At 39.6% G+C, this 12,319-nt stretch overlaps 1 protein-coding gene across 1 annotated transcript in view; it reads left to right on the forward strand.

Annotated features, from left to right (window-relative positions):
• PNPLA7 (patatin like phospholipase domain containing 7) overlaps nucleotides 1-12,319 on the forward strand; it is a 125,461-nt gene that overhangs the window by 13,240 nt on the left and 99,902 nt on the right. The window contains exons 10-15 of the mRNA XM_035341544.1: nucleotides 2,195-2,323; nucleotides 3,754-3,834; nucleotides 4,909-5,053; nucleotides 5,593-5,685; nucleotides 9,748-9,848; nucleotides 10,725-10,883. Coding sequence (XP_035197435.1) covers nucleotides 2,195-2,323; nucleotides 3,754-3,834; nucleotides 4,909-5,053; nucleotides 5,593-5,685; nucleotides 9,748-9,848; nucleotides 10,725-10,883 — 708 coding nt within the window. The remainder of the gene's footprint in view (nucleotides 1-2,194; nucleotides 2,324-3,753; nucleotides 3,835-4,908; nucleotides 5,054-5,592; nucleotides 5,686-9,747; nucleotides 9,849-10,724; nucleotides 10,884-12,319) is intronic.

Consider the following 12,319-nt stretch of genomic DNA (forward strand, 5'->3'; position numbering starts at 1 on the left):
GAACAAAAAGTTCTCCCAAAAAACCCCTAGTTTACTACTGATTATAACTTGTGTTCCTTGTGGCCTCAGTGTGTGATTGTAAAATTGCATCATTTAAATGTGATATTCTGTGTGCAGCTGATTACATTACATTTGAAAGAACTGACAATTATGGGAACATTTCCTCTTTCCACTCCTCTGACAGCTTTTAGCATGTTCCAACCCTATTAGACATGGTGGTTGACTCTTTCAAAGGCAGGCTGCTCTCATGCAGGGATTTCGAAAAGGAAAGATTATATGCTGAAAAACTTGGGGGGTGGCCTGTTCTTTGAGAAAAAGGCTGCTGCATCATTATCCATTATTATCTTTAAGCTGGTTTTCTCAGAGACTGTTAGCACTGCTCTATCCTCAAACAAGCACTGTTCAGGGGGAAGCCTTTTCTAGGTAGAGTGTAGACTATATAAATGTGATATAACAGTGCTTATTTTGCCCTTTTGAATAACTGTTATGGAACACTGTTAAACTTAATGCTTATCCTTTGTCCAGCAACTAAAGACTTAATAGGCATCTTTAGTTTTTCTTTGTGTATTTCATGTAGAGTTTGGTAGAAAATACAGTTGATGGAAAGCATAGTGTTCTATATTTAAAAACAGAATAGATATATATATATATTTGACAATAAGGAGAATACCAAAGGATGACTTTATTTAAAGCTGAGGTTTAAGCTGACCTGTAAAAGAGGGATGTTACATTTATTCTGGGTACAGTGAAAGCACAGAATTGTCATTTGTTGATTTCTTTACTTAATTAAAAGAAACCCAGGAAAACTTTGAGAAAGCTTTACACCATAGCTCAAAGATGTTTAAAACTCCAAATCCCTTTGGGACTTGAAAATCAAATCTATTAATATCATCCCCAGATTTTATAAAAAGGTCAGCTGAAGTTAGTGTAATTAAGAAATTGGTTCCAATTAATTAAATTTTATTTTAGAATCTGCTTCGTCGTGACTTCCAGAGGCAAGGCAGACAGGGCTGTAGCTTTATTTTCCAGAGTGGTTACAGTCATACAAAATGCATCTTATTTGGCGTTCCTATATGTTTAAGGCAGAAATTGTTTTGCAATGATTGTGTTTAGTTGTTTAATGTCCTTGAAGACTTGCAAATCTTTTCATTTGTAATCAGCATTTGTATCTGTGTGCCTAGTGTCTGAAAGTTTTGCCTCCTGCTGCTTTGGAGGAATGAAAGCTTCAGAAGCTGTAAGGTGACTGTGAAGTAGAAACTGTATTTCTTCCTTAGTTTATGCTCCATCCCACAAAAGGACTCCTTTTATCTTAAAAATATTGGATAAATAAATGTTTCTAGCATTGGTGAATGAATTCATGGGTGACAGATATCCTTTTCTGCCTTTACTGAGGGGGTGCAAGGGATGTTGTATGGAGTTTTTTATGCAAGTGTTTGGCAGTAGATTTTTGTGGATATCTGTTCTGATTCAAGGGGAAAGTCCTGAAACATAGCTTTGTCTTATTGTATAGCAATCTGTATTCTATCACTTAGTTTTATCTTTTTTTGGCTTGGTAATTCTTCATCTTTTCTTCTAGCAAGTCAGAATGGTATAGACCTGATTTGTATGAAGTAAAGTGAAGCTGTTTGGCTTTGTCATTGGGAATATCATGTGTACATGGTGCTCTGTTTTTTTTTAGAAGACAAGGAGTCTGCCTGTTGTTTGTCACACTGCGTTCTGTACATAAGAACTACACCTTAATTTTTTTTTTTCTGATTGTGCAAGTCTAGGATTGTTATTGTACTGACGACCAAGTTATTTGCTGCAGATAATAAAATCAGCAAAACCTCTTATCTGTGACGTTTTGAATAGCTGGGAGTTAGAATACTTTTAAAGCCTGGCTTTGCCTGTAATAAAACTGTAATGGAGTTGACAGACTAGCCAGTTCTCCTTAACCTGATACACTTTCTTGTAGCTCTTATTTCCTCTACCTCTGTCTCTGTGTAATGTTACTGAAATTGCCTGTGGGAATTGACCTGACCATGCCGCCCTCATTACACCAGCTGTAGGTCATGGAGCATAAGTTCAAGGCTATTTGTGGCCAGATGACGTCTTTCAAGTGTACACAATATCAAAGCAGAAATTTGGGAAGCAATTGGGAAGAACCGTGGCAGGTTATCAGTGCAATAAACTTGTGTCTGATGCTTTCTATTAGGGTCACCCTGCTCCGTATAAAACAGTCTCAGCCCGAGCAGCTGTTCCATCCACTATATTGCGACTTCCAGCGAGTGCCTTTCAAGATGTCTTCCAGAAATATCCTGAAACTCTTGTTAGAGTGGTACAGGTAAGCTTCATTGTTAAGTAGTATTAAAAACCAACAGCAACAACACAAACAAAATCAAAACAGAAAATCCCCTCTGATTTCAAAGTTATAAAGAAGGCATTTTAAGGTCTGGCAAGCTCATCCTTTTGCAGATATGGAGCTCTTCGGTGTAGCTGCTTCTTAAGATTTGAGTTAGTTTTGTTATTCCTCCCACTCTTAGAGCCCTAGATGTGCTGGTATCAGCATTAATCATGTATAGGAAGAAATAATTCATGGATGCATACGTAGAATTACTTTCTGCATGTGATAGCTCCTCATGTCAGACTGACCTGCGCTGTAAGCTCCAGGTGGGGTAAAATGTGCTGGCTTGGTCTCTGCATCATGGTAATGCCCCTGATGGATTTCAGAGCATCACAATATTGCTGCAGCAGGGTTTCAGAATGACTTGGAGCATGGAAAAGACAGCTGTATATTCCTAAAAGAGACTGACATACCCTCAGAAGCTGTTTGTTAAAGGGTGATGCTCTGCAAAATTAACAACACTCAGTCTGATGTGAATTTCTACTTCAGAAGCAATTTTCAACACCCAAGGAAAGAGCCGTGCTTTGTATTACAGTTGAAGTTCAGCTTCCTTTGCTTTGCAGGAACTTGGTCTTCAAGTGAGTACTGCAGGTCCTACAAGTGGAAGCTAGTGCAGGGACAAGATGCTCTGCACTAATGGTTTCAGTCTGGCGTTTGGTGCGTGGCTCACTGTCCTGCGGGTACAGTAGTCAAATGCATGCACGTGACCTGGTCAGTCATTCTGATCTGTTCTTTTGATTTACTTTCAATGCTGATTTTATTTTATTTTTTTTGGTAAACTGTTCTGGTATCCAGATGATTTATGAACACATTATGATTTATGAATATACACATGAACCTCCTAATACTGGTGGTTGAGGAGAACAGATCGTTATAGCAATTTAACTTGCTCCATGAGAGCTGATACAAACGAGAAGATGGCGTAAGAGTAGGAATAAGCTTCCAGAGCTGAGGATGGTGAGGCAGCAGAGATGTCTTAAGCCAGTTTAGACTGTAGAGCAGTAGCACAGACTTTGTGGGGAATGCTGATTTTTTTTTTTTTAATTTTAATGACAGAAATACAAAAGTGAATGCTTTTATTTCAAGGCATGCTTGTTATTAATGTTTACAGGAAAAAAAATGGTGTTTGGATGTACAATTTTTTCTTCCTCTTTCTGTTAAGTGCCTGTAAAGTCTTTGGTAAACCACTTTAATCCATCTTTGCCTCAATTTGTCAACCGCTAAAAAGGAGTTTCAGCTTGCATTGTTAAAGGGTACAGTCTGTGTTCTTTAAAAAGTGCCTTCAAGTACTCTTGTTCATGGCTGTCTTTAAATGCAAGAATGAATGTGAGAGAATGCTGAATCCATTCCTGTTGCCCCTTGATTTCTAGATCATCATGGTAAGGCTGCAGAGAGTGACATTCCTTGCTTTGCACAACTACCTTGGTCTGACTACTGAGCTCTTCAACTGTGTAAGTTTGGGGTACATTTTATTTGCTGTTGTGCAGCCTGGCAGGGATCTGGCACTGAGAGGTTTTGCTCCTTTCAGAACGTTACAAAGTAAATGTTGCACTTTAGTTTAATCATGACAGTACTTGAGAGGTAAGGTGCTTGTGACCAGCCCATAAAATTTCCCCTGTGCTGATGCCTGGGGAAATGGAAGGGGTGAGGAGGATAAAATTTAAAGTTTGAAGTGTGTCACTTCTGGTTCTGCACAGGCTTCATTATATTTTGGTAAGTTCTGACCTGTGTTAATGGCGCTGAGACACTTCAACCTGTAATAGTTCCAAGGACTTGGACTATATCCTGAGAATTAAGTTGCCTTTGAGACTGATGATATACTTTGAGACTGATGATATACTCTCACTGCATGTCTAGTGCAGAAACTACGTAACCTGCATTATTTTCAGCGTATACTCGTGACAGCTAATTGTCAAGCAGCAGCTCTAAAGTGTGCGAGTGGGTATTTCTGGGAGATTGGAACAAGGTTGATCATATATCTGTGAAAGAAAACAAACAAACAAAAACTCCTTCAAATGATGCTTGAGCTTTTGACAATGGAATACCAAACTGATTTGGTATGGTTTTTATCTTGTTTGCACCTTCAGCATATGGACTCAGCCCATAACGTTCACTTCACCTGAAATGGTCAAGGCTGTATTCCTTGTACTTCTTGCCTCATTAACAGTGTTAATATTGCAATGACTGGGAATTTAATAAATTCCTCTGCTCATCTGGTTTAGAGCTATGTTCTTACTGATCTGCCTTCAGAAGCTCTGTCTAGTTAACGGGAATATTACTTTTGTTGTAAGGTCATGGGATGGTGATTTAAGTAAGAGGTATTTTTTTTCAGTGTGTTGTATGACTAATGAAACTGTGAATGTCGTTTTAAGGCTACTATGAAATAGTTATCTGAAGTAAGAAAGGGTAAAGTATATCCTTAGTATACCTGGAGAACCACAGTGAAATGGTGTTTTCTCACAAGATGTTGAAGTGGATGTCTGGGTGTTTGTTTTATGTTTGCATTTTCACCTTGTTTTTTGCAGCAAAGCCAAGCCATCCCACTGATCTCTGTGGCAAGTGTAACGTCTGGAGGAAGTTCAAGCAAAGCAATAAAAAGACAAGTGTCTAATGCACCGGAGGAAGAGCGTGGAGAAAAGTTTGAAAAAGCTGGGGAAGCACTGGAAATAGGTATTGTTTCTGGAAATGGGTAGAAACTATCCTTTGTGTCAGTCTTCTGTTGTGCTATTCATCCAAGGACTTTTTATTTTATCAACGCAGTTAGGGATTGTCAGCTATCAGCTTCAGGTCTGAAGTCTTTGGACAGTCCTCAGTTTTAATAGATTACTGCTGTGTTGTTAAAGATATTGGGAGTGGGAGGGAGAAATAAAAAGTGGCTCCTAATGTTGACCCTATAGGAGAAGCTGCAAAAAATCTGCACCCTAATAGCAGAGGAGTCTCTGGATGTAAGTAGGCTTTTGTGCTGAAGTGTCTGTGTGGAAGCTCAGCCTAGGAAAATAGTGTGAGCTGAGTTTTGCTTCTGAATCTGGATCGGGAAAAAAATTAGGAGGAGGAGGCAAGTGTAAATATTGTTTAATATTGGTATTTTAGAATGCATTAAAGGCTGTATGTAAGGGTTTGAAAGTGGGTAGTGAGAGGTTCTTGCTCTCAGTGAAACTTTATTAGGGGAGTCCCTTGTGTTTGTGTAACTTTTTGTTTCTGAACTCCAGATACACTAAAGATTTCTGGTACAGAAAACTCTGAGCATGTTTTCAGAAGAAGCTTTTCTTCACCTCCCTATGCGGGGTCTGCAGAGACTCCTGGTAAGTAGTGCTTGGGAAAACTGTGGGACATGCATAATGTATCTAATCTTGTGGGGTAAGGTATCAAGTTATGTTAAATAATCATCATATAGTAGTACTACTCCCTAACTCATTTGAAACATAAGTTTAGAAAAATCTATCTTTTAAAATAACAAATGAGCTTCTCTCCAAGAGAGCATTTTCTTGATGTTCTTATTAGCAACTGGGAATGTGCAGTCATTTGGCTACTGAGAGACCTGCAAATGAAGGGCTTTTATTCGTTCCTGTAACTGAAAGCAAGTAAGCTACATATGCTGTCATCTTTCATGCAGAAGATTACATATGGTTCTCGCTTGGCTGATTGTCCCAAAGAGCACATAACGTGACTCTGTTGCTTTTAGGAGAGTGTTGTTGGAGTGGATAATAACGGTGATTTATCATTGAATGCTCTGAGACATTTATGAGGCTGAGCTGTTTTGATGCTGCAGTGTTATTACAGTGAACTTCAGTCATCTGCACTGTAGCCATCTTTCTCTGAGCCCGTGATTTAGATTGGCTTTATATTCAAGGTAGAGAAACTGGAACTTCAGGGATGAGTCCTAGAAGGAAGGCATCTATCTTTAGTTAGCTGAATAACAGACTGACCTTCTTGAGAGAGTTGTAAGGTCAGGCTCAGATACTGTAGTGATTATGGAGGTACTGTTAATATAGAGGTAATAAAGCTTAATCATCAGAATAAAGGTACTTAGGATACATTACAGGGTGCGTGTTGCTTATGTTGGCTATTAAATGGTTTAGGAGATAAAAATGTGAATGAGGGGTTAGAGAATAGGGAGGCAGGCTGAGGGGAGCGCTCAGTGTTGAGCCTGTCCCCATTGTAAGGTTTCTTACGCTTCTTGCTAGCTAGTTCATGGTATGTATAGTAGAGAAGAAAGGGCAGTAGGTTTTCTACCATCGTGCTTAATTCTTAACACCAGTGAGTCAATTCACTTCCTCTTTGTTTCTGCTATGCAAATGTACAACGTCCCAGTTACTGTTTTGGATAACTTCTGTGTTACCGTCCAGAGGGATGCAGAAGCAGACGAGTGATCAGTAGACCATCTCTGAACCAGGGAAACTAAGGGAAAATACTGCAGTGGTTCATGCAAGACTGCCCTTTGTTTTCATGTGTTAGTTTGCTTCGCACTATGCATTTGCAAATGTACCAGCAGGCATGATTCGCTGGTAAATTAAGTAATGCTTACTGGAGCCTTGGAACATAGCCATTTTTCCCCTAAGCAAATACAGTAAAGTGAAATCTGCCCATGCAGCCCAGTAACATTTTTAAGGTAGGGTCCTAGAAGCTTTTGTGTGGAAGGATTCCTGCATACTTAACAGTAGTGCTGTCCATTCGTCCTTCCTCTCCCCTTTTGTGTGCCATAAGAGTTATGTCAGGGTACACAGAGCTTAGCAGGGAGACAAAATTAATTTTTACTGACTGAAGAGAATATCTAATTGGGTAATTATGATTTGCTTCAGTTAACGGAGCTGATTTCCGTTCCCTACATTGAGGTTATGGTCACTGCTTAGTTTGCACTGAAAATACCTTGATGTCTGTAATAAAAAGATCGAGATTCTGCTTCAGATTTTATTCCACTGCCATGCTGTGTATTCAGGCTCCATGGGAATATTGATTATGTTGACTACTGATTCAGAAAAGAGAGAGCTGCCTTTTATTAGTCATACAGGTGCTATTATCTCAGTATCTCTTTGATTTGCTTGGCTGATTAGAATTAACAAAATTGATTTTAGAGAAAAACATTTTTTGCATCATTTTGCTCCTGGGGCTTGGGTGTGATTCTCTTTTGATCTTTGGATAGCTATCTAACTTGAAACGTAGCAGTTAATGTAGGTGAGGGTGGTAAGTGGTGAAATACAATCCTGCCAGCTTGTGCTAGGCTTTTTTTTTTTTTTTTTTTTTATTAAGTACACAGATGCTTTATGTGGACAAAGATGCAATTAGGCCATGTGGAGTATCTAGGCTGGTGGACAGAACACTTAGATGAACTAAAAGCAGTGCGATGTTTTGTAACTGATGGCCTCATCAGTGCTGTTGCTCCTGGAAATAAGTGTTCCTGACTTAGTTTTTTAAGGTTAAATAGCAGTTATCTTGTTTTTATTACATTTTATTTTATCAAGAAGAAAAACTGATTTTTCTTTCTTCACAACTGAAACCCTGACTTACAGCACGAGTGCAAGAGCAGAGGGACCACCTGTGTTAAAAGCAGGTAGCTGTGAGCGAGTGCTCAGAAGGAAAGAGGCAGCTGAAATGCTGCCAAGGAACATGTCTGTTGTGATTGTTTTTGCAGTGACTTCCATACCAGCAGTGTGTGGGATACCAGTGAGCATGTGTTCATCAAACAGGATTGCATTCCACTCTTGAGTTTCCCACTGCCTTCTGCTCTTTTGAGTCAACAGTTCTAGTTAAAGCTTGTTCTGCTGTATCCTTTCTAACTCCCTTTTGAGCAACAAGACAGTTTAATTAATCACTGTGTGGGAAGCTTGTATCTGTGACTGAGATAAAGGCTTCTGCTTTGAATAGAAGTCTAGTAGGCATCCTTTCACTCTTAAAATGCCTCCTCTTCTCTCTGACTTTTAATATACAAAGCTAAGCAGAGGATGCCCTTCATGCCTACGTGACCGTTATCTGCTTATTTAGGTTTCAACTGGGAAGTGTGTGTTTAGATTTTAAATGCACTTGATGTATCGGGTCTTAGTAATTATGTTGACGCTGTGATTTGTTGGGCAGCATAAGTGACGGGTAGTCAAATTAGCCCATATAGACTTCCACACTGCTATTTCTAATATCCCAGCACTTATTGTTTATTACTAAATTAGGGACTTAAAAGTTGCACTACAGATCTCTGGTGTGTATAAACTCAGTAGCACGAAGAGCATTTTTTCTCGTATGATTTGTAAGTTTGCTGTTGGTAGGCTTTGGGCCACCTTACTGTTTTGTTATTTTTTGTTGATGTCTTTTTGTTTGGAGGTTGACTGTTACCTAATGTTATGACCTCAGTGGCCATGTGCATTTCCTACATGCCAAGAGTTGTTCATGTTTGTAGGCAACACGGGAAGGAGTATTCTCAGATAGGTCTGAATCCCTGGTACTGTTGGGATCTCCTTGTCTGAGCTAGGGCAGAGATAGGAGGCTTTTCTGAAAACAGTATATCTTTGAGATATTTTGGGACATTGAAATATGACAGAAACAGTTACAGGTTTATTTGTTAAAGGAATCGGCCTTCTCTGCATCTTTCTTAACTATTGCACTGAGCTGAACTTTTTTGTAAACCATGAGGCTGATATGTGGGTAATTAGTTTCCCAGTTGTGTTTGTTATTGATTACCTGAGATAAGTTCCTGAAAGGTATTTGAGACAGCCGAGGAGCTAATATAATACGTATTAAAAATTAGGAAGTAAGGAATAGAAGTTGTTAATGACTTCAAATTTATGAATGAAGTAAGTGAAACCCACAGGAGAAGTCCCTATGTATCCCTGAGAATGCAAAGACCACAGAAAGTCTGGATGAGCTGAAGAAAATAACTGAAATAGTTTTTAGGCATAATGTGAAACAGGGGAAATGCTTTTCATTGAGAAACTACAGGGGAAGATGCTGATCATAATGTTCTCTCTATGAAAGCTCTTTGAACATTTTTGTACCCATTATCTTTTTTGGTTTAGAGAAGATTTTGAAACATCGCTTCCCGGAAACCATGAGACAAATTTGTCAATTAAGTGGCATTTCCTGACAGATCTGAAATAACTCGCTTTTGCTTAGCCCAAATTAATTACCATGCTGCACAAGAGTGGATGTGGGAATTTTGGGACTTATTGTATACATGAGCTTCAGATGGGAAGCTCTAAAGTTCCTACCAGACCTTCCAGGTCAAACAGGAGTAGGAAATAAATTAGAGCATGAGGATGCCACTTCCTACTTAGTCCTCAACTTCAGAAACAACAACAAAGCGGTTGCTAGAGTTTGTATAGTACCTGGCATTTCTAAGAATAGCGGAGGTGCTTAAAAGAATTTTGTATTGCTTGTAGGTACCTCCAGCAGTGCTAAGTCAGACATGGACATGGCGTATGAAAGAGCCAGAGTGCACTTTGGCTCGGAGGAGGCTGCTAGCAGTCCTGCTGTGGGCAAGGTAGGTTGTTTCTTCTGGAGATTCCAGCGTGTTTCATGCATTGCACTTCCTTTGAGCAATTTCACTGTATTCATCTCTATGAATTGTGATGCTTGGTCATCTTGTATTGGTTTCTTTTAAGCTTGCAGTTGTTTCAGCAGATTTTTGGTGACTGTTCAGGTTTTTTTAGTGAAGATTTTTAGTTAATCTCCTTGACCCTGTGGAGATTCCCTTGGCAAGTAATGCAAAAGCATTGCTGCAACATCTTGATTTTAGATTATTACCATCCTTTGACTCATAGAAAGGATTGTTTGGAAAGGTGAAGCCATCAGACCATATTTTATTTGTGAGACCTACTTAACAGGAAGGAATTAAAAACTTGTATCAACCTGTGAACGTCCTGTCAGGCTTTCAATTGTGATTTATAAACCCGTTTTCCTTTTTGTGGTGTACTTCTTTTTATGAAGGCTGACCTGGAAATTAAGAGCACAGAAATGCTCTTGTATTATAAACTCAAGCCAAAATCAGGAAAGAAAATGAACCTGTGACTCAGTTTTACCTCAGTGGATATTTTGTCTTCTCCATCTTTGTATGCTGTGTTGATGGAGTTTTAAGTCTATCAAGTTGGCAGCTGCCCAGGTTGTGTAAAGTCTTATCCTTCTCTTTCACAAGCTGTGTTGAGTAACTTTATTTCACTCAAGTGTCAAGCTTTGCAGGAAAAAATACAAAGACTATATATAAAAAAAAGTTATTAGCAAGCTGTTGCTTCTTTGGAAACTTTTTTTAGGCCACCAGTTGTGGTGGATGGTAGAGCGTAGGTGATGGTCAAAGTATTTGCTGGTTAAGTGCCAATTATAACATTCAAAATGCTACAACTTGTGTATCTGTTCTTTGCAGTCGATACTGAAGAAGACTGTGACAGTGACAGAAACTCCTTCAGCAGTTTTCCATTATACTGATCGTGAGCTTGCTGCGCAAGAATCCTGTAGTAGCAAACCTATTGATGCCATCTTCGAAGCAGCAAAGAAAGACCTTTCAACCTTGATGAAACTTGATGTAAGTTATTGCAGGAAAAATGGCCTTGTTCTTGCTTTTCATCTCATTCTGCCAGGCATTGGAAAGTAAATTGCCTCCCAAATACACTTAGAGACTAGCTGAATGTTTTATTCTCCAGTCTGTTGAAGTTATTAGCAGGACTGAAATAAATCAAAATTATTCTGCCATTTGAAAAGCACATACTGAAATGCACTGCGTGAATCTTTTCTCACTGTGTACACATTTATGCGTGTGAGAAGTAAGCATGCAATTCCTGCTGCACTGTAATTTCATGCTCTTGTATACTGTGTGAAGAAGTTATGTAAAGGCATTCAGGCGATAGTTAAATCTGTTAATCCTGTTGGCATTGCATCTAAGTGCTTCATTTGATTTCAGAATTGAAACTCTGTATTTGGCTAGTGGCTGAGTGCATTTCACAACAGAGGGACTGTGCAATGCCCATTGCACGTTTTAGGTGTTTGATGCCCTCACAGTTGTCATTACGGAGTTCAGCCCTTGCTTCTTACCTCTGTGTTGTAAGAATGAACAAAACTGTCCGTTTTCATTGTTCCTGTGATTCCAGCTGCATTTCATTACATCACTTCAGAATTGTATCTGTTCATGCAGCTAATCATGCAATTTGGGAAAAATGTACAGCTGTCTACATCACTCACAGATACCCGAGCTTTATTGCGGTGTATGTTTCAATAACTCAAGTCTATTGATGCTGCCAGAGGCTTTGGCACAGCTGCTGCAACCTCTGCTTCTGGTTTAAGAAGCAGACCAAACACCTCTCACCAAACAACACCTGCCTTAGCATTAGCTAGAACTTAAGACTTTACTTCTGGATCCTCATGTTCCCTGTGGATTTCTAAACTAGTTCTTTAACAAGTTCAAAGTTGTGATCATGATCTTCCAGCTACAGGTAGTAAGGCTTGAAAAACATGCTCTATGTTGTTGCTGATTTAACCAAGGCATGGCGTACTGTCTGTTAGTCTGCAAGCAGATGTGTCTGTCTTGTTATGTTCATGTTCAGCTTTTCAAGCATTTATGTCAGCATGAAAGGCTACAGCCTGTTCCAGAGGAAATTATTGTTACAGATGGAGTAAAATAGGAATATATACTGTTTCATCTGTTCTGTTCATAAAATCATAGAATCCTCTGAGGGTTTGGGTTGGAAGGGGCCTTAAAGCCCATCTAATTCCAACCCCTGCCATGGGCAGGGACCCCTCCCACCACCCCAGGCTGCCCCCAGCCCCATCCAGCCTGGCCTTGGGCACTGCCAGGGATGGGACAGCCACAGCTCCCCTGGGCAGCCTGGGAAAGGGCCTCACTGACCTCATAGTAAATAATTTCTTCCTCATGTCTAATCTAATCCTACCCTCTTTTAACTTAAAGCCATTACCTCTTGTCCTGCTACTCAACTCCCTGACAGAGTCCCTCCCCAGCTTTCCTGC

The sequence above is a fragment of the Oxyura jamaicensis genome, chromosome 17, assembly GCF_011077185.1.
Source record: "Oxyura jamaicensis isolate SHBP4307 breed ruddy duck chromosome 17, BPBGC_Ojam_1.0, whole genome shotgun sequence".
NCBI classification, from domain to species: domain Eukaryota; kingdom Metazoa; phylum Chordata; class Aves; order Anseriformes; family Anatidae; genus Oxyura; species Oxyura jamaicensis.